The sequence below is a fragment of the Magallana gigas genome, chromosome 6 (genome assembly GCF_963853765.1).
Source record: "Magallana gigas chromosome 6, xbMagGiga1.1, whole genome shotgun sequence".
In the NCBI taxonomy this organism is placed as follows: Eukaryota; Metazoa; Mollusca; class Bivalvia; order Ostreida; family Ostreidae; genus Magallana; species Magallana gigas.
In genome coordinates this window covers 34,366,344-34,389,423 of record NC_088858.1, presented here as the reverse complement: position 1 = coordinate 34,389,423, position 23,080 = coordinate 34,366,344, and the positions used below count along the sequence as shown (strand labels likewise).

At 36.0% G+C, this 23,080-nt stretch overlaps 1 protein-coding gene across 7 annotated transcripts in view; it reads right to left on the bottom strand.

The window, feature by feature from the left end:
* The window catches only part of LOC105345667 (cytoplasmic dynein 1 heavy chain 1), a 40,543-nt gene extending 20,750 nt beyond the window's left edge, over positions 1–19,793 (bottom strand). For 6 of the 7 annotated variants that reach the window (XM_011453917.4, XM_066087928.1, XM_066087927.1 and 3 more), the window contains exons 1-40: positions 19,450–19,793; positions 17,674–17,767; positions 17,199–17,372; positions 16,842–17,097; positions 15,848–16,034; positions 15,503–15,723; positions 13,219–13,439; positions 12,884–13,043; positions 12,700–12,791; positions 12,328–12,544; positions 12,110–12,196; positions 11,856–12,011; positions 11,463–11,597; positions 11,235–11,369; positions 11,060–11,131; positions 10,757–10,840; positions 9,230–9,409; positions 8,839–8,991; positions 8,583–8,729; positions 8,315–8,452; positions 8,109–8,212; positions 7,954–8,026; positions 7,712–7,822; positions 7,399–7,518; positions 6,922–7,161; positions 6,067–6,190; positions 5,543–5,688; positions 5,222–5,332; positions 4,894–5,103; positions 4,439–4,585; positions 4,052–4,218; positions 3,767–3,940; positions 3,476–3,641; positions 3,084–3,269; positions 2,577–2,780; positions 2,134–2,416; positions 1,417–1,517; positions 1,149–1,305; positions 646–883; positions 133–316 (exon numbers count right to left, since the gene is read on the bottom strand). In XM_011453917.4, the coding sequence (XP_011452219.3) occupies positions 133–316; positions 646–883; positions 1,149–1,305; positions 1,417–1,517; positions 2,134–2,416; positions 2,577–2,780; positions 3,084–3,269; positions 3,476–3,641; positions 3,767–3,940; positions 4,052–4,218; positions 4,439–4,585; positions 4,894–5,103; positions 5,222–5,332; positions 5,543–5,688; positions 6,067–6,190; positions 6,922–7,161; positions 7,399–7,518; positions 7,712–7,822; positions 7,954–8,026; positions 8,109–8,212; positions 8,315–8,452; positions 8,583–8,729; positions 8,839–8,991; positions 9,230–9,409; positions 10,757–10,840; positions 11,060–11,131; positions 11,235–11,369; positions 11,463–11,597; positions 11,856–12,011; positions 12,110–12,196; positions 12,328–12,544; positions 12,700–12,791; positions 12,884–13,043; positions 13,219–13,439; positions 15,503–15,723; positions 15,848–16,034; positions 16,842–17,097; positions 17,199–17,372; positions 17,674–17,767; positions 19,450–19,687 (6,393 nt within the window). In that variant the 5' untranslated portion in view covers positions 19,688–19,793. The remainder of the gene's footprint in view (positions 1–132; positions 317–645; positions 884–1,148; positions 1,306–1,416; positions 1,518–2,133; positions 2,417–2,576; positions 2,781–3,083; positions 3,270–3,475; positions 3,642–3,766; positions 3,941–4,051; positions 4,219–4,438; positions 4,586–4,893; positions 5,104–5,221; positions 5,333–5,542; positions 5,689–6,066; positions 6,191–6,921; positions 7,162–7,398; positions 7,519–7,711; positions 7,823–7,953; positions 8,027–8,108; positions 8,213–8,314; positions 8,453–8,582; positions 8,730–8,838; positions 8,992–9,229; positions 9,410–10,756; positions 10,841–11,059; positions 11,132–11,234; positions 11,370–11,462; positions 11,598–11,855; positions 12,012–12,109; positions 12,197–12,327; positions 12,545–12,699; positions 12,792–12,883; positions 13,044–13,218; positions 13,440–15,502; positions 15,724–15,847; positions 16,035–16,841; positions 17,098–17,198; positions 17,373–17,673; positions 17,768–19,449) is intronic. The other variant, XM_011453977.4, reaches the window with a different exon arrangement.
* Between the last annotated feature and the right edge of the window lie 3,287 nt (positions 19,794–23,080).

Below are 23,080 nucleotides of genomic sequence, written 5' to 3'. Positions count from 1 at the left end.
AAAAAGAGGCTTTTTCCTCAAATTTTATCCCCATCATTTTTTAAAAGATTATTTTGGGAATCATTGAAACTAGGTTGACATGTAAAACAACCTGTTTGTATCGTCACTTATCAACTTAATTTGGTAATTTACTTCTTGCTCAGGAAGATTTTCAGCGATGGATCTCTCGTCCACGTTTTCGCCTCTCTCCAGCATTCCCTCTCGAATCCTCTGTATCTTGTCTCTCTTCAGATTACCGGCACTGACCAGCACACTCTTGAGAGCTCTTAATCCAAAGTCATAGTGAGACTGAGGGGACAGCTGCTCATCACACAGTCTATAAAAGAAAAAAAGAAGGAAAGAGTTACATTCTTGGAACAAATCAAATTCTTTTTATCTTTTCTGATTCTTTTAATCAAAATTTAATATACAGTAGGAAAAGTCATATTACAATTAATCATGTTTTATCAAAATTTCATGTGAAAAGATTATTCACTGTAAGTTTCTTACAATTAAGTTCACAGAGTAACATGTACATGTATTTCTAGTTCATTAAAAATAAAACTTGGCTTTAAGTGAACTTCATGAATTTATTTTTTCTCTTGAAATTCATGAAAGGTATATACATGCACATGTACAACTGTTGGATCTCAGTTCAATCCTTACTTGAAAAATGGAACAATCTTCTTGGCCAATTTTTCAGCCATTCTGAAACCTTGAGAGTACAGCATGACTTCAGCAATGAGCTGTCTGTCAGGCTTGGTCATGGCCAAACTTCTGAACAACTTCTTCAGGTTATCTGGTAGATTGGATCGCCCAGCATATCCAGGATTCATGGTGATGAATACGGCCATGTCTGGATTCACCCTCACCTGTTTTCCAATCAGTTCAACCGACATGGAACCTTCAGTCAAAAGTCAAAACAGTGAACATCTCTATATGATACATATCTTTTGACTGGATTTTTCAGCAAAAGTTATTTTTGGGAAAATGGTGTGGTTTCATCTTTAAAAGCAAGATTTTGAGAGGCAAAAAATGTTTTTCTTTGTTTTAATAACCATCAATTATCAAATAACTAAACCTGTTTTGGAAATGCAAACAGTCTTATTGTACTTAAATGAAAACTAAAGATGAAAGCAAATATATATACAAATAGAAAATTGTCATACTCTTTTCCTTTTTGCCGGCCATGTCTTTGAGAGCTTCCTGTATGGTTTGGATCTGCTGGGAGACAGCTGACAGCATTCTCTCCTCCAACCTGTTGAATTCATCGAAGCAGCCCCAGGCTCCCACTTGACACAGCCCCACAAAGATACGACCCATGGCCTGGAAGAAAAATACAAAATCTAGTCGATAACGGATACACGATGTACATGTAAGGGAGCTGTAAAATTAGAGTTTTGTATAACATACTTCATGTCATTTATAAAATGATACCTGGAAATCAAAGTTTTCATCACAGTTGAAGACCAACACAAATCTTCCGAGCTGATTTCCCAAAGCTTTCACAGACTCAGTTTTACCAGTACCAGCAGGACCTTGAAGGAAACAATCAGATTAAAGTACAAACCTACAATCATAAAAGCTTACCATCCTTAATTAAACTTTTCAAAGTTGTTAACATTCATGACATTGTATACTTTTTGTTTAAATTGTAGGCAGGCCATACTCCCCTCTGTATATACTTGTTACAGAAAGACCTTTTCCTGCCTTTTTTTACGTTAATCTTGCATACTGAGCAACATTGTAGCCTACGCCATGAGGCAACAATGAACCAATGGAACATCCCTGCTGGGAGCATGCAAAAGTGCTTAATAGTAAGTCTTACACTGTATTTCTTTATTATCATATTGAAGTAAACAAAAATTGGATTTCTACTAAAAAATTGCATTAAAACTTGATCTACAACAAGCATGTATAATCATAAAGAGAAAATTCTGCAAACAAGCTTGGATTTAAGAAAGAAACTTGAAGCTTTATAAACTTAATTAGCCTTATTTTAAATTTGTTTACTTTTAATGAAGGCAAATGTGACAAAATAAAATGAGAGTAAAAATTTTCCCTTTATACACAAATAAGTACATATATATGCACTTAAAGTACAATGTAGTTGTAGTTATGATAATTCCCCTTGGCAGAGCTACCCAGTCTTACCAAATGGAGATCCTCCCAGTCTGGCCTCTAGTGCCTGGGTCATGGTCAGATAACATCGGTCAGTGAGGGGGGTCTGGACCAGTTTGTCCTGTACTCCCAAGTACTCAAAGCCGTAGTTGAACTTAGCATTGGCCATCTGAATGGACAACTGCTGCAACACGTCCGAATTCTTGGGGTCAAAGTAGAACCTCATCTGACACAACCAGTCAAAACACTTGGGATTGTTCACTTTGTTTTTCACTAGAGTTCTTGTCACATCTCTCTGATGTACCAGCTCTGTAATCTGTAATCAATGAATGATGATGCATTTATACATGTACATAAGCAGTCATTATGATAATGTTCCAAAGAACTCTAATATTTAAATCATCATGAATCATCATGACAAGGTGTAAATATATACTCAAATGTATATAACGATCAATTTCCATTAATTGCCATACCAGGTGCTCCATCTTCTTCCTCCTGACTGGGGGCTGATCCAGTAGGACAGAGTCGGCCAGCACATTCAGTGTATTGTCCACCACCTGTAGGACATCGTTCAGAGCAGTCAGGTCCGAGGGGTTCTTGGACGAGGCGATACTGGTCAGGGCATTCTCCACACTCTCAGACCATGACACCTGAGATGCCAACACCACCAGCTGGGCCTACATAAATATATATCAAATGGTAAGATGCTTGTAAATGACTATCAGTGTTAAATGCATGGGAAAAAATTACATACCATAGATTTCATTTACAAGGATTTATTATCCGCCCAAAAATGCAAAAAATTATGGAATTATTACAAAACTCTGCCAATGCAAATTCATGTTCTTGTGCACACAGTAAATCTGGGAACTAAGAACTTGAATTAATAAAGGCATCTACAATTAGTTTTGACTCCTTGTGGCTTCTTACAAAACATTTACTGTTTGAACATACATGTTGGTTCAAATAGTGCCATTTACCTGAAACTTGTCTATCCATTGTAGGTATAGGTTGGCATCGATCTGGCCTGACTTGAAGACTGCGATGTCCTTGACTGCCTCCTGTAGAAGCTTGGCTAGAGTGACCCTCATCTCCTTCTCTGTCAGGGTCAGCCACTCGTTGATCTTAGGGTTGGCAGCAATGGACACGGGGGTAGCAAACACCACCTGAATGAGAAATAGAAAGAAGGTTAGCTATCACTCATTACTGGAACAACACTGAAATTTTTGAAAACCTACATGTATATAATCTGTCATTTCGTATTCTTGCGATGTCCACCATTAAGCTTTATTATTCATAACTCATGATAGATATTTCACATCAATTTATTTTCATTTATGCCAGGAAAAAGAATATAAGCAATCAACAAGACCTCTTCCCCTTCTTTGGATAAAAGTCCAGTCACTTGTGAGTTGTCCTCGTTCAGTGTGATGGTGGCAACACCAGCAAACATTTTCTTGAAGTGTTTTTGAAGCCTGGCAACATTTTTACTGTTTCCAATGATCTCCAGTAAATCTTCATCTCCGACAAAGTAGAATCTAGAAATTTAAAATAGCATAAAATTAATAAAAAGTTTTAAATTCATGCAACCTCCATGCAATTTTTATTTCAATGCATATACATGTTTGCAAAAACTACTTGATAAAGCACAATGTTCCTGTACCTTGGGAACGAGGCTCTTTCTCTCTCCAAATACTCTCCAAGAGCTTTCTGGATTTTCCCCAGGAGGTCAGACAAGCGCTCCAGCTGCTTCTGGACGTTAGCGATGTTGACCACGTCCATCACCAAAGGAGACCGTGTCACCTTCTTCATCAGCGCCAAGAACTCAGTGCTCACTCTAAATTCAAACAAGACTTCATTAATTCAAAACTAATTAAGAATAAAGGTTCTGCAATTGGAATCTGCAAAATAAGATCATAAATGAATCATTTTTTCGACAATAATTTACCCCTGGAAGCGAGAAGTCTCGACAGGAAGCAGAGCCTTGATGTCGGCGCTCCCGGTGAATATGCCCTCCAGGTAGACCCATCTCCTCTGTACGTCAATCCAGACATCAAACAAGGCGTTGATGCGATTCAGTTTATCTTCCCAAGCCAAAGCATCCTCTTCAAATTGCTGCAGAACACATAACAGATACATGTACTTGCACATCCACAGCTTCGATGCAAAAATCATGTTATCATAATCAAATACTCAACATAAAATATATAACATCATTTTTTAAAATTAAATATTCAATTTTTTTTCATTCAAAATTTGGATAACTTGCTTGAACATGTGAAATACAAATGAAAAATAAACTTTTCAACTGTCAGGGGACCACCATTTGGCTTACCTTGTAGTATGGGGAGAGTTTCATGGCCGTCACGCTGTTGATGTGCTCCTTGACCTTGGTGAACAGATCGTCCCAGCCTCTGATCAGGCGACACTTGTTCTGGTAGTTGACCAGCTCCAGCTCATAGCTCCTCCATACCTCACTGACCTATCAAATCATTAAATAGATAGTATCAACACCAAGCCGATCTTTACCTCAATGAATTGTCGCTATAACCACTGTCACTTTTTCACAAAATTTTATTTATTCACCATAGACAAAATGTACTAATTTATAATAAATTAACTCTTGAAACGTGTAGGTAGCACTAAGAATGGGAGCAATCTTTATTAACAATTTGAATTTGTTTGCATGTAAGAATAACTTTAATTTTTGCTATGTGCAAATTCTGACTTGCATATGTATATCAACAACAGCTTCAAAGGGGTCTGAAATCAGGAATGACAGTTACACACCTGTTTCAAGAATTCCTCAAGAGCCATTTCTCCCTGGGCAATGAGGATGATGTCTCTGACGATTGGCTCATGTCTAATTAGGTCGACGTCCCATACGTGACCCAGGGTGAGGTCGGACAGCACCCATCGAACGTTCAGCTTCTTTGTCAGCTGTTTCCAGTGTCTCTCCTTCAGCGCCTCAGACTTCAACTCCACAACCAGCACATTGACCTGAAAAAGTCCATTTTGTATAGTACTCTAATACCATATGAAAAAAAATAACAGTGGGTTTCGAGACAATTGGAAAACATGTTAATCAAGATTTTTCTAATAAGTTAAGGTAAATTACCTTAGCAAATCCTTGCAAGGTTCTTTTGACATAGTCATATGAAGCATAACTTCGGAGTCTGGATGGCAGTTCCTTCAGTTGGTTCAGCAAGGCATCTATAGACTGCCTTATCTACAACAACATAAAATTCATTTAATACACTCTATAAAACAATGCAAAAAAAAATAGATTATACAATTCACCCAATTTTAAAAAAAATTTAGTTTCATAAAAATAAAGACTCAAATACATAGTGAGGCTTAACTTAATAGGACCTGTCTTTTTCAAGAACATGTTGAGGTTAAGCTGAGAAATTCTACCCATGTGTCAGGTTGTACCCACCTTCCTTGGCTGTACAGACAGCCATGGTTTCTCCTTGAGTTCATCAATCTGCTCCCAGATTTTGGACAGCTCTGCCCACACTCCCTTCAGGTCCTGTAGTTCCTCATGGGCTACTTGCATTCTCTCCTCACTGGCACTCAACTGACCTAATAAATCAAGGAAAGGTGAATGGGATGTTTATAGTCAGTACGTGAGGTACAGTATTTGTTTTTGTACTCTAATTCACTTTACCAATGTCTAGTACAGTATATACAAAGAATAATGCCCTTCATTCCCCTTATATGTATATGTATTTTCACTCAATTGCAATGACCAACAATTTGACTCCTTATAATTGTATTAAAGTTTCTAACTTTAATTACTGGGATAGAACTTATCATTTGAAAGTATTATTTGCTTCTACTGTTTAAACATGGTCCACTATTAATTCCTGACCCATCAAGGGCCAATGTAAGAAAAATAATCTTGCATACATCATATAACAACATCTTCAAAACACCTTTTATTTTTTTTGACAAAATTACCTGGTTCAGAAAGTTCCAGAGCCTCCTTAGCTTTAGCCACATTTTCTCTCTCTTCCTTTAGTCGGCTGAATTTTCCCTCAAATATGGTCAAGGCCTTCATTGCCTCGTCTGGTTTCAGTTCACCCTTAATGTCAAAGGACAACTCAAAACTTACTAATAATGCAAAACAAAGAGACAACCATCCACACTTGTATATATGATCATGTTCATGCAACAGGAAAAGAGAGTCAAAAGCCAACCCTAACCAAGAATAAAATTAAGTTAACCATAGCCAGCTTAAAACAATGGGAGAAATAATAATAATCTTCCATAAACTGCATGGTAGATATATAGCAATTGGAATGTCAAAAAAAGATGATAAAACTTTGTTATAGAAAATCCCACTTAAATTGAAAGCAGATATTCTGAAATCAAAAATGGAATTGACATTCAAATTCAAATTCAAATCAATAATCAATAATTACTCCTCAGCACTTCTCAAAAAGAAGCAAACTAAACAGGGTATGGTTATGTTGAGTAAAGCAAGTTCAGCAAGAGATTTACTTACATCTATTAACTGTTTGGTTTCCAATCAAGAAAATAATACACACTTATATGGTTATACTTTATAAGTTACAGGAAGTAAATTGGAATGATTGAAAAGAAAGGTTCAACATTCAGTATAGTTGTACATGTAACAATAATTCACATTCATGGTGAATGTTTTTCTGAGAATTCAAGTCAACAAATAACTTTGAAATATCAATAGTATAACAAGTATATATAAATGCCAAATGGAAGGAAAGATTACAAATAATTACAAGCTAACATAAGTGTTATATTAACTAATACAGTCCCTCCTATAGATATACTTACAGCCACAGGCTTGTCTTTGTCCCAGTCAGCCAGAAGGTCGCCAGTCTTGCTTTCCACCACTTTATCCTCGGACACGATCTTCATCTGCAGGCTGGCCACCTGGGTTTGAATGGAAGAGTCCTTCCTCTTCATGATGTCGTTGAATGCCCCCCACTCACCCTCGATGTTGTCGCTGTACAACCAGTTGGTCGGGAACTGGAACCTCTGTCGCTCTAGGATACGCTGGCCTTCTTTATACATCTGTAATCAGTGCTTGGAATGAGAATTTGTATCTTGTTCATTTCAAATAAGGTCAGGCATGCTGACCTATGACTCAGATTTACAAATTTTGCTTTATAGTGATAGAGTTGCTTGTCTCAGTAATCTTCTTGCAGTTTTACAGGCAGCCTCTAAATAACTTTAAGATCAACAAATGCTAATGCTTGAACAGTATGTAAAACCTTATTTTCAACAAAAAATCGTAATAAAATTCCTTACATTGACTTGCTTCTCCCAGTTCTTCATCCTACGTTTCAGAGCCTGGACTTGAGTGATCAGACCTACAGCTTCTGATGTGTTGGCTGTATCAATGGACTGCTGCTCCAACTCGGACCGGGACTAAATGGCACAGAGACACAATTATAGTACATACAGTATAAATAAATGTAAGATCTTTTTCTTTATGACATACACGTAAAATGTTTATGGTTCTGTTATTGTAAACATATACATGTATATCCAGTTAATTATTTTTACATAAATGTAAATAATAAAAAGTAGTAAGGTGTAAAGAAAACTTGAATTGATTTACCTTGGAAATAGCAGAATGGAAGTCCACCATTTCGTTTCCAAGGAGACTACCAAACTTGCTGAGGACTTCCTTGTGCCATGAGTCATATTTCAAGCTCACTTTAGATTGTACCTGAAAAAGGAAACTATTTGTTAATACAAATTCTATTGTTTATATTGCATGTGCAATAACCAGATCATAAAACTACATTACAGTCCTAAGCACAATGAACATGTAGAAGTATAAACAAGCTTGAAGGATACCTTGCCAAACTGTACAATAATAGGTCCAATTTCTTTCTGGGTTTCTGATGTATCAAATGTCTTCCTTGAAGATCTACGATAACAAACAAAACAAAATTTACAAACGACTGCAGAAAAACAGGTATCTAATCTTCTAACTTCAGAAAAGTACCTACTTTATTTCTTCAAGGGTATTCATCCACAATTTGATTCTGAGTCCCAACCGACTGTATAAGACATCTGGGTTCAAATCCCACAGGGACTGGTATCTCAGCCAAACCTACAAGCATTAATAATTATTGAAAGAAAGATGTCACATTGAATAATTGATACATATACTAAAACATTGTGTTTTGCCCAATCAGTATTGACCATTACCTACCTTGACGTAATTGTCAAACTCCTTCATCACTGACTGAATGGCAGAGTAGGCATCCTCTAGTATTAACTGACCACTAGGAAGTTTAGTCAGTACATTTCTATAGGTGCTCTCCGATTCCGACTCTACATCCAATCCAACCTACAAATCACCATTGTTATATGAAAACTCAAATACAATCATATGAAAATGTGCATATGTACAGTAGATACAAACAGAAAGTCGACATTTCATAAACTGAAACACAGGATGCAATAGGAGTTCCGTCTACCTGATATCTGGAGTGTCGGATACGAGGCAGGCTCGTGATGACTGCTTCCCAACCAAACAGCTCCTGCATGATGTTCACTCGGGACTCCTCCACCGGTGGATTCACGTAGATCAACTGGTTGGTGATTCTTAACTCATGCACCATTGGCTGGAATTGAGTGAAAGATTCTAATAAATTTCCTTAACACTAAAATTTAATGGAAAAGAAAAAGTACTGTTCATAAACCCTTAAACTTTGTGAAGTTTTTATGCAGTACCTTGATGTGTGGATCCCCACCAGGTTTGTGAGCTTGTTTTTGGGGTTCATCAGTGTCCATAGTGTTGTCTGACCCAGACTGTCCCTGACCCAGTAAGGTCTGGGTCCAGGCCTTTAACCCAGCCTCTAACCGTCCTGCAAGGGCGGCCTCAACCTAAAATGTACATGCATAACCTCAAATACCATGCATTAACTGTTTTAAATTGTGGAGTATACAATAAAACTTTTACATTTACGTGTAAATTCTGAAAGTTTTGCAGTTGAACATATTTGTGACAATTAATGAGGTGTTATTTAAAAGGAAAGCCATCTGAGGCCTGTCTTGCTTCGGATCAAATTATGACAACTAGATTAATTGTTTGTGGGTTTCACTACTGGATTTTAAGACGTACCCTCTGGTCGAGTTTGGCCACCCACTGGGGTAGATTGGAGTAGGAATGCAGACTCAAGTTGTCCACAGCCTTCTGGATTTTCCCCAGAATCTCCGTAAACACAGCATTACTGTAAGCACAGGTCTCCAGGGCCTTCACTTCTAACTCTATCTCTTCCTCAATGGCCACCAAATCATCTACCTGAAAGGTTAAAAGTATAAAAATGTCACTCCAATAACAGGTGCTGTAATGCTGTAAATTTAAACAAATACCGTAATGTCGCGTGTATAACACGCACTTTTTGTCAGCCAAAACTTGATCAAAAGTGGGGGGTGCGTGTTATACATAGGACAAAAATTGTACCCCATTTTTTCAAGCCGTGATTCTTGATACCACGGGAGTAATGACTGCCGATATAGCGTGTTATGCAAATTGAATGAGTGTATACTAAATTTACTGCATCAGAAATACCTTATTCTTAGTTGTTTTTTTCCCATGTATTGAAATATCTATCCTCTCTTAACACTATTTCTTGCATCAAACAAGTTTAAATATCGCCTGTGTATTCGCCATTACGTAAGCAGCCATCTGTTGACTCGGCGCGTGGTCAATGTTTGTTTAACAATTTCCGGTGTCAGAAGCATGCACCTCTCTCGTGTCGGACTTCACAGGGTGTTTTCAAGTGCATGTAGATAAGCAATTATTCTGATTTTATTAAACTTAATTACTTTGTGTCCCGTTATGCAGTTAAACGTTATTGCTTTACATAGACACTGCTAAAATTACATCGATCATTTGTACGACTTGATAATGACGATATACGACATAAGTACGTTTCTTCACAATGTTTATTTAAACAACAATCAAAGGGTTTGACGATAATTAATCAATTAAATAATTTCTGGTTTATGTCTGCAAACATTATTACTTTTAAGCACTAAGCTAGGTTGCCGTTCTTCTCTACGTATGATGATCTTCTACTTCTCCGATGTTGTAAGAAACTCTTTACAAAGTGTCAAATGATATTTGATACCGCCCATGTAAATCATGCCGTCCTTTTTAATTAAAATTGTAAGAACTTTGACTCTAATATCGCTTAGGCCATGTTCCGATCACGAAATTACAGTAATTACGCTTGGGTTAACAAATTATCATTAAACATCGATAGTTATCTGGGAAAATGGCAGCCGTCGATTTTCATAGTCTGTGCTATGTTCCGATCTCAAAGTTAAAGAAATTGCGCATGGATTATAAAATAAACATGAAACATCGATAGTTTGGGGGAAAATGGCGGCGGTTGATTTCGCAATTTTTTAGGTGCGTGTTATACATAGGACCTGCTGTTTTTTCGCCATTTTTTGGTCAACTTTGGGGGTGCGTATTATACACGAGACATTACCGTATTTAGTTAATGGTTCCATTACTAAATTACACTTTCTTTTCTTACAATTGGGACAAAATGTAAATAAAATCAAAATGAATTTATAGTTCTTTGCATAAATATTTACAAATTCATTTCAAAAATCTAATCATTGTTTTTAATTGTACCTTTTCTTGGAAGTTGTTTTCTGTATCAGCCAATCTCAGTACATATGGTTCTAGCTTGTAGGATTCCCATACCAGACCAACTCCCTACAACACAACAAATGATTTATCTTGATGAAAAATAAAGGGTTAACTTATCACTTACATGTACATGTAACAAGGATACATGACCAAGTATATTCCTATATCAAGCATCAGTTTATAAAAAGTTTTGTTGGGAAAAAACCCAGCCCTGAATAAACATGATTAGGTATTGAATGTATTTCATTTCAGAATTTAGAATAAAGTGAATATGTGTCTTCTTACCTCACCAATAAGATTTTGAACTTCCTTTCTCAGTCCAGCTACCAGCAAAACAATGGTTATCCTTGCTTCGATCTGAAATTTTAAGACAGCATTCAATAAAAATTCTTTAATCTTTAATTTTTTTAAAAAAGCATTAAAAATGCTACTTTGTAAATACTGTGATTTTCATCCTTACCTTTTCTAAAGTTCTCTGGTAGGTCTTCACGCTCTCTATCAAAGATATAGCAAATGGATAGAGCTGGTTAGCCTGGTGAGCTTTGTTGACAATGGCAAGGGGAACTCGGAATCCGAGCCATCGTAGATTCCTCACCTACAACAAATTGTGTGAAATCTCAATATAATACACTTACAGGTAACTACTTGTTTTACATAAAACCTGCCCAAACAGAACACATATACCTACCTCTTTAGATAAGGCGATGACTTCTGGCTGGAAATTCACACACAGCTTGAGAACATTTCCTTTCCCCATCACTTTGGATTTGAAGCTCTGGACACTGAAGATTCTTCCAGTTACAACTAACTGTCTGCCTTGGACCTGGAATCATACAATCAAGTTCATATACACTCAACATAAAAGCAGTGTTTCGGAAGTGTAATACTATGGTTTCATTAACATTCCTAAGCATCAATTTCTGAGGATTTAGTGAATATCACTGTTTGAAGGTTATCTAAATTCATGACCAATGACCTTATCAATACAATATGTTATAAGATATCCAATGAACATTTAATTTCGTGAATCAACTTAACAACAGAATCCATCAACCCTAAGCCATTTAAAGTGTTTTCCTACCCTTCTTTGCCAATCTTCAAACAGTTCCTGGGTGTTAAGCTTCAGCCTGAAGCTCTCCCCATCATTCTTCAGTTGTTGACCTTCCACATGGTTTTCCCAGCCTTTTCCAAGGACCACTTCCACATGACTCAACAATGCATTAAGCTGGTGCTCAATCTAGAACACACAATTGAACAAAAATTATTTTCTATATTTTCTAAAAAAGCTGAGTTTTTTCACTCTGAATGATGTGCAATATCATTGGTTAAACTCACCTGTCTTGACCAAACTATTCTCCCAGAGACTGTAGGCAAATCTCTGACTTTACTCATCTTGCAGGCAGTGCTGTGAATGTACTGAACCTACAAACAGATAGTTGCATTCCCCCGTTTAATGCATTTTTTAAAACAACGATGCCACATTTACCAACTGCAATGTACAAGTAAGTGCTCACATTTTCTTCATAAATATTCTGCATATTCAATAGGCTTACCTTGAATTTCTCATGTAGAGCTTCGATATCGTCCTTGACTCTCTGGATGAGCTGAGTTTGGTACTCTCTGATTGCTCCCCGAATATGGGGTCTGACAAACAGGGCATTGAAGCGGGAAAAGATACGGAACATTTCATTGGCGTTCTTAGCTGTTCCCAGCTGGTCCCTCAGCTTGGCTGTGATTCTGGTCTCCACACGATCAATTCTCTCATCATATCTATTAGGAAAAGATTGATTCTCCAAGTTTTCTAATACAAAATATTTTCATTGCTTAATATCCGAATCTTTCTAATATTATACAAGTTTTTTTAAAGAATTAGGGATATGCACACTACAAGTGAACATGGACAGGCACAAGTATATATTACATACCTTTTAATGGCTGCTTCCCAAGAATCGGAGCCTTCTTTGGACACATCCAATCCATCTACTTCCTTCACATTCTCGTACGCCAAATTTACCTCCTAGACAATGAAAATATATCAGTACAGTGCAACTTTTAACTTTTATAAATTCTTTCCTGACTTAGATTTCCCCATTGTGTGTATATACATACCTCAATGGCATTCGCGTCAGCCACTTCGTCTACCAGGGGTTTGACGACCTTGACATCTGCCTCCTCCTGTCCCGGGGTTCCTGCCTGGGTAGGTTTAGTGGTGGTTGGCCTCAGCACTCGAACAATCACCTGTCTCAACTGCTCATGCTGACGCCGGAATCTGCAATAGCACCATACATTTACTGTACAAGTATGTAAATACATGTAACAATATCCAAATTTTAAAAACATTGCACATCTGTGCCCTTTATTTGAACAGCTCTTGTTAAAAAAGACAGGAATATGCTTGAGACATAATTAAGCAATGAAGTAGCTATCTTTATGTTTACACATACTTTTTCATTTGATCCAGTCGTCCTTGCAGGCGTTTGTGGGCGGGGTTAACTCGCCACACCATGCGTAGATGTTCCTCCCTCTTCTTTTTGACCAGGTCTCTCAGCAGACCCTGAAGCTTTTCATACTCATCATCCCAAGTCCCAAACACTTCAAAACAGGCTGTCATCACCTTCTCAAACTCATCATAGGGGATGTGCATCAAACGACGTGTTCCAAGCACCTACAAAAAAAGTAGAAAAATCCTTTATTGATTTAATGAAAAATTTGCTAAAAGATGAGAAAGATTCATGTACATGTACTCTCAAATGAGAGACATACTCGTAACATATACACTTTACTAGTATTTCATTAAAGGGTACCTGCAGTGTCGGTCAATGTTTGATATAATGAAGATCTATGTGTAAAAACATCATCCTGAAAATTTTACAGCGATCGCATAAGTAGTTTTCGAGATATTTGGGGAAAACCCGATTTCACACCTGAACGAGTTTTGAATCAAGCCGATTTGGCGCGTGATGAGCTGTGACGTCACGGGGTCAACGCGACTGTATGAGAAACAGGAATATCGTATGAAAACTGTTCGTTTTCTCGCATTGTTTTATCGATATAAGAACATTTTTTTCGGTTGTTTTATTTCCTTATCAACCCTGGATGACTAAATATACGGTTGTTTGAGTTTAAACCCGTTTTTTATCGAACAAAAATGCCGAATTTGGATAATTGTTTACTTCATGAATTTAGTCAAATGTGTAACACATTTTGCATATAAATGCACAGCATATGTAGCAAAATGGCAATTAATCAAACTTTTGTTTTAAGAAACATATTTTGTTAATATTGTCATTCTTTCGAATGATTTTTCCGTGACATTATTAACTGATTAATAATATTGATAATACATATTTCGTAAAAGGTAACGCGGGATCTATTCCTCATATAAGGCATAAAATTACAAATGATTTCGCCCGATTATTCAATAATAATGATATTGGACTAATAACAATCAAAATAGTATGCATTCTTTACCAAACGAACATGGGATTATAAACGGATCAAGGCGAAAGTCCAAGATGGCTGCATGATTAAGTCTGTCTCGTATTCTTTTAAAAATACGATAATGGAATTTCATTTTACATTTATTTACTTCTTTGTCAAAATGTTCAAGTTTATTCAGATTTCATAATGATTCGCTGTCAGTATAACAATTTAAGTAGTGTGGAGTTAAAGCGTTAGTTAAATTGCTGACCATAGCGCTCGAAAGAAAGTTGCACTTGATTAAATAAGAAATTAAGACCAACGTAAATGTAATTACTTCCGAAATAATTACTTGATAACATAAAAAAGGTTTAAATTGCTGAATTGTAAATTTGGTCATTATTTCAGTGATAAGATAAGTAACAATAAAGGCATTTACTTCGAACATTAGTTTTACTATTAAATAGTCTTTAATCACTGATTGACGGGCTATATACATGTATTAGCTTACGAATGCTTGATTCACACAGTCTAATTTATTTTTCTTTTTTATTGTTTAACAATTGAGTAGCTAATTATACACAATTCAATTTACCAGTCCAGAGGTGTGAAACCCTCTCTTTGTTCACCAGACTCTTGTACCATGTGTATACATACCCCAGATACACGTGTGTCTGGAGCAGTGGCTTCGTTAGTTTACCTGTTTACCCGTGTCATTGTCTCGGATCACTCGTGTGTGAAAGGATATTATGTAATCAAAAAATGAATAATGAACATAAATCTGCCCATGCAAGCGTTTTAAGATATCGTATTCATCGGTAAAAGGGCGACGAGAATAGCAAATTTTAAAATCCTTTAAAAATAAATCTGACTGTAATAAAATAATTACGGATAAAAATTTCTAAATCTACAATACTTAAACTAACTAGATACGTCAAAACATCAGACCTATATTAATCATTTTGGCTGAAAAATCGAATTTAATTTGTATAGCTTTGTAAAGAAATTTCCCTCCTGTTGACCTCGTGACGTCACTTCCGCTGAAGCCTCGTTATCGCCTAATTCTGTTTTCTCTTGATTAGATATCCCAAAGCAGGTAAAAATAGCCACTTTGAAGCGGCGTAACTCCGTTATTTTTGCATCGATTTCGATGCGGTTTTTTGCATTAAATTTTGGTAATTAAACTCTTTGACATATGTTTCACATTGGCTTGGCTGCAGGTACCCTTTAAACATGTATTTCTATTCAAAAATGTTCAAAAGGAAAATATGTACACCAGTCATGCAAAAAATAAAACACATTTCACACCTTGAGTAATTGTGAGCTAAGATCCCTTGATATGGCCTCCACAAGCCTCAGACACCTCTGAATAGGGTACTTTGTGGGTCGGATTTTACGGAGGTGGATGAATATGGCAGACAGAGCTACACGAATTCTGTCCAGTTCTGTTGCAGACAGAAGATCATTCAGGGGAAAGTCCTTCATCAGCTGGTTATAATCATTTACTGTGGCCATTGCTTGCTTCAAGCCTAGTCAAAGAATGAAACAATATATTACTTATTTCAATCTCATTTTCATTTGAAAAATACTCTGGATTCTAAAACAGATTATATTGCTCTCTCTTTTTATATCATTTTATATGTACTGTTGTACCTGTATCTGTGTCAAAACTGACAGTGGCATGGAAACGTTTGCCATGTTTCAGAATCTCCAATGTCAGGACTATTTCTGGACTTTCTCTTTTCTCCTGGATTCTCAGCAGGGCTCTCTCCAGGTTCAGCCAGAAACTGATTTCTTGTAAGGCTGTACCAGAGGCTGGGTCCCTGTCCAGCTTTGTCACCTTGAAAACACGATTATCAAATCATTAACATTTTTTTATCAAATTGGTACATTAAAATATATTTATTTCAATGGACGCACAAAGCAAAAGTCTACAATTTAAGATGCATGTCAGCTTTAAAGTTCTCCATTATTTTTATATTTCATCAAGTTCATTTCAAAACAAGGATGAGGCCAAAATAAATTAATAGTGTGTTTCCTATTCCAGCTTGAAAAAAAATAGGGTAGGTAGGTAGGGAAAACATTTTATTTTATTTAAACATTTTATTTTTGTTTTTCACTTCAACAACAATAAACAAGTTGGAAAAGATGAGTTCATTTTTTTCTGCCAAAAGGGCGGCTTACAACTGGCAATTTTCCCAGAGTATAGCAGTCATTGGACAGAGGAACAACAATGTGCTTGGCAAGCACGATGCCATTTTCCACAAGAAATCGCTGTCAAAATAAATCTTTAAATTGGTGTAGAATATGTGTTTTCTCAAACATGGAAGTGACTAAGATTAGAATTTCTAAAAGTAAAACCGGAATAGTTGATATCCGGATTAATATATCGACGATAAAATGTTTAGGGTCGGGGCATATTTTTAGGGTCGGTACGGGAACCGGAAACACACAATTAATTTATCTACGCCTGAATGCCCTCTTTTTTCTTCCCCAAACAAAGATTATCTTATGGTCAGTTCACTTTTACAATTATAGATTCATTGACTCAGTGTATTAACCTTTTCTACTGTTAATAGAGACGATGCATAAGTTCTCGTATGCAACAATACATAAAAGGATTTTGTCAGCACTGTAGTACATGTACCTTCTGAATTTCCCTGATCCATCTGTTCACTCCACTCTGTAAAGCATTTAGAAACTGTGCATCTTCCACTTTGTCACCAAAATCCTCCACCTTGGGTTTCCTCCCCTCCTCGGAACATTTCTTGATGACTGCAGACACCACAGGATGGATGGGCAGGTTAATTTCTGGGATGTCAATGTTCTGCTGTAAATGCAACAGCCCCATTTCCAGCTCCGATATCTTTTTCTCCACTGTTGGTGCCATCTTGTCTCCATCTCTGCAAAAAAAGGACAAATTACAAATCTATAGACATGATAAAAAAAGAAGTATCAAAACAACACCCCCACCCCTTAAAAAAAAAGTGGGACAAAAATTAACCTTTCGGCTTTCCCTGTTTCCTTGATGTAAGATTTGAAGAAGGGAGAAACTGCATTACTGACATAGGCATGTAGGGTTTCGTATGGTGACCCCTCACTGAAGTTCATGACCCTGATCTGTGATGGAAAACTTTTCTCTGCCTCCACAATCGCACCCCGCTTGATAAGCACCATGCTACAGTATACAGAAAAAAAAATTAAGTGATTCTTGTTAAAGTATCTCCTGTTTCGTACATAAAGAAAAAGATTGTAAAAATATTTGAATGTTTTGGGGATTTTATTCAAGTATTATTTAAACAACAATGATAATACCAAACAAGGGCAATCCTTATTTCGATGAACGCTAGATGAAAATCAATGAAACTTTTTTGGAATTATTAACACTAAATAATTCTTAGTTTTCAATATTCTAGATCTCAAAGAAAATCTTAGTATTTCATGCTCTTTGTTATGGTGTTGATCTTAAGGTTACGAACCTGGACACTTTCGAACTGGTGTAGTGAACATCCACAGAGAAAGTGTAAACAGCAGGGGCCTCTCCATCACCTTCACCAACCTCTTCTGACTCATCTGTTTACAACAAGTGTTTAAGTTTTAATAACTAAATAGCATGCGTGAAATAAAGCAGCAATTGTTTTACACTCCGGCATATTTAATTAAATGAAGATAGGTAAAAGCAGAAACAGAAAATGAAATAGAGATCAATACATCTGAATTAATCTCAGCGAGATTCGTCGAGACTGAAAAATTTTTGACGGACGTCTCTTCCGAATCTCAGACCTCATCTTATAGTGACCTTGACTGGAACTCTTCAGCATTGGAGATGTGAATGAGTGTGGAAATGAATTGAAAAATAAACAAGTTCATATTTTGTGGGATATAAATCTTTTAACGGTAGGAACCTAACATTTTATGTTGATAGGGAGTTAAAGGGATGTTCAAAGTAAAAAGTTGAAGCGAGCAGATGATTTAAGGAGGCCGATTTGGGTTTTTTTGCGGAAAAACTACAATAGCAAAACTCTTTATTTTTAAACCATATGTTATTTAAACCAACTCTACTTTATTTGCGAAGGTTCATGAAAATCGACCGTCTAGTTCTTTTTAGGGACCATCTCAAAATAGAGGTACATTTACTATAGGAATATATAGGAAACTGTCATTTTCCGCACATCAAAGCAGTTTAAAAAAATACTACAATAGCTTTTTTTCTCAAATTGTTATATATGATTAGTAATATCATTTCCTACCTTATATGTAAAAAACACAAAATTCTACCGTCTGGTTTTTAGTGGGGGCCATCTCAAAATATTAAAATGCACCAAATTTTGCTATATATTTGGATCATCACGAATGATGATTGGTATAATGGATTCATTCCAAAAAGGAGGAAAATGTCCTCGAGAATAGCATCATTCTGTATTTAAAATTTCAACAGCATACAATTTTTACTTTTTCTTTTATGTAATTTCTTATAACGTACTCCTACAAAGCTTCATTTTATCATAACGTCATAAAAGCGCAATGGCAATGCTCCCCTACCGCACAACGTAAAAATCGTGTTAAAAATAAAAATTTCCTTTAAAAATCTTAATATTTTTATCTGTATTTTGTTTATTGTGTTCGATTTTATAAATGATATCGAAAAAAAATCATAAGAAGTATAAATCAACTGTATTTTATTAGAATGCACAAAAACATGCGCAATGCAAACTAAAGTCGGCCTCCTTAATTCAGCGTATTTCTAACATAACAACCGGCCGAAGTTGGGGCAAATTTTCCCGAATCACTTTGTGTGGCACTGGTCTGAGATTCGGAAGAGACGTCCATCAAAAATTTTTCAGTCTCAACGAATCTCGCTGAGATTACATCTGAATATATTGTTTCAGATCCTTTGCAGTGAAATAAGAATACATTTTAGCTATCAACACTTTTCTTTCAATCTCTGCACAACCGCCCCTCCTAATAAAATTACCAGACTACCGGTAGCTGGATCTGCCCGTTTGCCCCGTAGACTGCATTCCTTATTTATTTCATGCATATAATCAATGAATGCCAACAACAATAAAATATATATCTTGATAAGCTATCATAATATCTTCTGTATGAGCAGTCTATTTTCACTTATTTTTCAACCTAATCATATCTACCTCAGGTGATGTGGTCTGATATTGATTATGATAATAAGTCGTCGGCCAAAGTATGAGTCATTAAAAAAAAATAAGGAAAATTTAAGAAATAAAACACATATTTACCCTTCGTTGAAGATCTCTGAATCAACAGAACAGGAATCTGTGGATCCCCAAGGAATTTTTTGATGTTTTCAGATGTACTCTTCTCAAATATGGTTGTCTTTAGCTGAGGAGGAGCTGAATCCTTGTCCTCCATCAAAGCTGGGACAATTCTCAGCAAGTACTCAGCAAAGTCCGACAGTTCGGCTGTCGCCTGCACGGGCGCAGCCCGGACCTCTGGGTCCGCTGTCGTCTCCGCCATCTCTCTACCTTTAGGTTTACTGTCAACGCCCTTCTTCGAAATGAGCTACTCACAATGTGAACAACTCAGTCGATAATGTGCTTCCCCGAACTTTAATCCGGGCAACTGCACTTGCAGAAGTTGAAGAGTTCCGTAAAGGGAGATAATTATGGCGGGAAATTTGCTTTAATTTGTTGGGAAAACTTCATAAATTAATTCTTACTTGTTTGAAGTGCATTTTTGATTGGTACTTGGTCGATTGATGGTTACGGGTAAATAGGTAAATCTACCATAGTATCATATGCATACAAAGTTTCGCGTGTCACTGCGAGAACAAACGAAATGCAATTTAAGCAAAAAACGACCACCGTCGATATTTTGACCCTGTTGATTTTAAGACCTTCCTCCATTATATACAATGAAACAAACAAATAAACGAAAATTGGTTTTAATTTAATAAAAAAAAATATACTTCACAGTCTTTCAATACTTTTTTAAATGTGATAATTTTTGCCAGACACTCTGATAAATTCTATATATTTTACCCACTTTATAAACGTGCTGAGATTTTTCAGATACGCCTACGGTATGTCGGGCTAGGATTTTTATAGCCTAATTGTTGGGTTTTTTTATTCGTTGATTTTTAGGGGTCGGGCAGGGAAGAATTTTTGTTGATCGAATTATTTTTCAAGAAGTTTTTATTTATTTCTAATTATCTATTGGTTTTATTGAAGTCTTTAATCTTTTGAAAACCTTTTCATAATTTACTCGTAGAACAAAACTTGCCTCTGACATTTCTGTAATCAATTTTTACAATTGCTATAAGTGAATAAAATGTGCTTATTTCATTGTTTGGTTGTTTTTATTTCCATGTATCATTTTTTTTTCCAAAATGCGTTTCTTTGTTTTCCTATTCTTATTGTACATTATATTCTCTTCAGGCAATTTTTGTTTGACGCAGCTCTATTATCTCTGTTCAATCTAAACCATATATATGCACCCCACCAACAGTTAATACAAAAAATTGTGGTATATTTAAGCAAATAACTTCATATTTTTCCATTCGTAATACAAATTTCACGATTTTTTTTTAATGATTGAAATTAAATTATTTTTTTTTGGGGGGGGGAGTATTTATGTGGGCTGCATCGTGCATCTCAAGCTAAAATGCACGGATAATAAAAACCCAGCGTAACAATAGAATTTCTGATTCAATTCAGTTTTTTAATTAACAGGGGCAATTTATACAATGTAGTTGATCGCCTGCTACATTTTCATTCCTATTACCAGATTCACATATATATATATACGTACCTGCGTGGATGTCAGACACAACGACAGAACGAAAACCACACGCAATGATTGCTACCTTCAAAGCCCAATCAAGAAAATTAGCATTTATAGCTATTGTATATATTTGATTTATCTTTAAAAAAAAATATTGAATTATTCCAAAAATAATACGAATACAAAGCAAACATATCTGATTTTATTAAGTGTTTATTTATGTTCATCAGTAGTACATTACGTACATGTACAACATATATAGCTGATGTCAGTTTATTCATCCTTTAGTCACATCGTTTCATTGCCAGTATTCACACTCTTATATGTCTTGATTTTATTTTATTTTACAGCTGTACCTGGATTGTAGAGATGTAGTAAACAAGGGAGACACAACATTTACAACACCAGCCACGTTTTTACCAAGGTAAGTTAAACAATATCAAGGTTATCCTCAAAATAAAACAAAACTATGTGCATATCCATTGGTGTAATGTTCTCTCCATCAACAGTGCACATATCATATGAATTAACAACTGTGCAATATTTTACAGCTACTGTGCAGAAATGTTTAAGCTTAAAAGAACATGTATTATTTTGCAAAAATGTATTGCTATAAGAATTAAGGCAATTCTTAATGAAAATTTGCATGCCAAGTAAATATAGAAGAATACATTAATTATATTTCAATTATTAAAACCGATAATATTCTAACAGTATTGTAACTTGCATTACAAACATCATCTAATACAGTACGTATTTAAACTGACATTGAATTTAGAATTGTAAATCATGGATTCTCTGTCTGGTGGCAGTTTCTATTTTATTTTGGGGTAATTGTCTGAGTGACTGTTGGTATGAGTACAGGGCAGCCTGGGGGTTCCCTGCTATCTGTTGACAGATCCCCAGGATCTCCCAGGAGATATCTATGAGACCACTAGGTACATAGAGTCCCTGATCATGGTGGACTAGGACCTGTAGATCATCTAAGGCTGCTTGTGCTCTCATTGTGTCAACATGTCTAAAGCTTAAAAACTCTAGCATGTGTAACAGTACATAGGGTGGTATATACAAATTAAGTTCACTCATTTGTTTACTAGACTGTTGTTCTGGTATCAGTTCATGAATATAACACTTTTTATTGTCAAGTATAACATTCTTTGCTACAGCCTGTCTCTTCTTTGTAGACCAGGACTGTCCCCCTACAGCCTCAGTATACCTCTCTCTGTCTACATGGCTCTCGTACATCAGATATGGCTGTGCTAACTTGACCTTTGTAATCTCTATAACAGATAAAGCTTCCCTGTATCTGTGTGTCTTGTAATAATACATTGCAATGTAAAACATGTCAGAAACATACCCAAACTTAGCTGTTAATTTTAGCAAATGACAGGATATTTTGTCTGCAATATACATTTGTTTGTTGACATTCGTGTTTATGTACATGTTGTATTCGGATAATGTAAAAGCAATGTACTGAAAGAGGGTGGCTGTGTATTTTTGTAAACTTACAACTTGATACCGTGTCAAGGGAGAACCTATCAACTGTTCTACTGTTTGTAGGTACTCTATACAATACTGTAAGTCTGATGTATGTAATGAATCAGTAGCATTTATGTCAGCAAATAATTCTATATCAAACTTGGCCTCAGAGATCAGAGTGTGTTCATCAGTACACACCGTGAGTCTGGGATTACAGAGGACATCTATGATACAGGACCTGATGGAGGGACTGTGTAACAGCAATGTTATACCCTTCTCATACAACTCATACAGTCGCCTGAATAAACTTGTTTGTGAGTGGCCTTGGATTTTGCTTAGAAACATGTTGTTTTCTGGAATGAAAAAGTTTGGACAGATTCCGTCATACACCCATTTAAGAAGAAGTTTAAAGCAGACCCAGAAACCGGCCAGAAGATTTCGTGGACACCAGTGAGGTAGTGTTTTTTGCTGAATGACCCAAAAAACAGCTGTTTTCATGTGATAAGAACACAGTAGTTTATCTTCATTTCTTAATTCATTGTTAATTATTTCCTTCAAGAACAATTTCAGCATTCCATAAGTTAAGAATTGTGTGTGATTCATTGAGTACACAAGTTTGTATTCAGCCTGAGAGAAAGAAATTCTCCA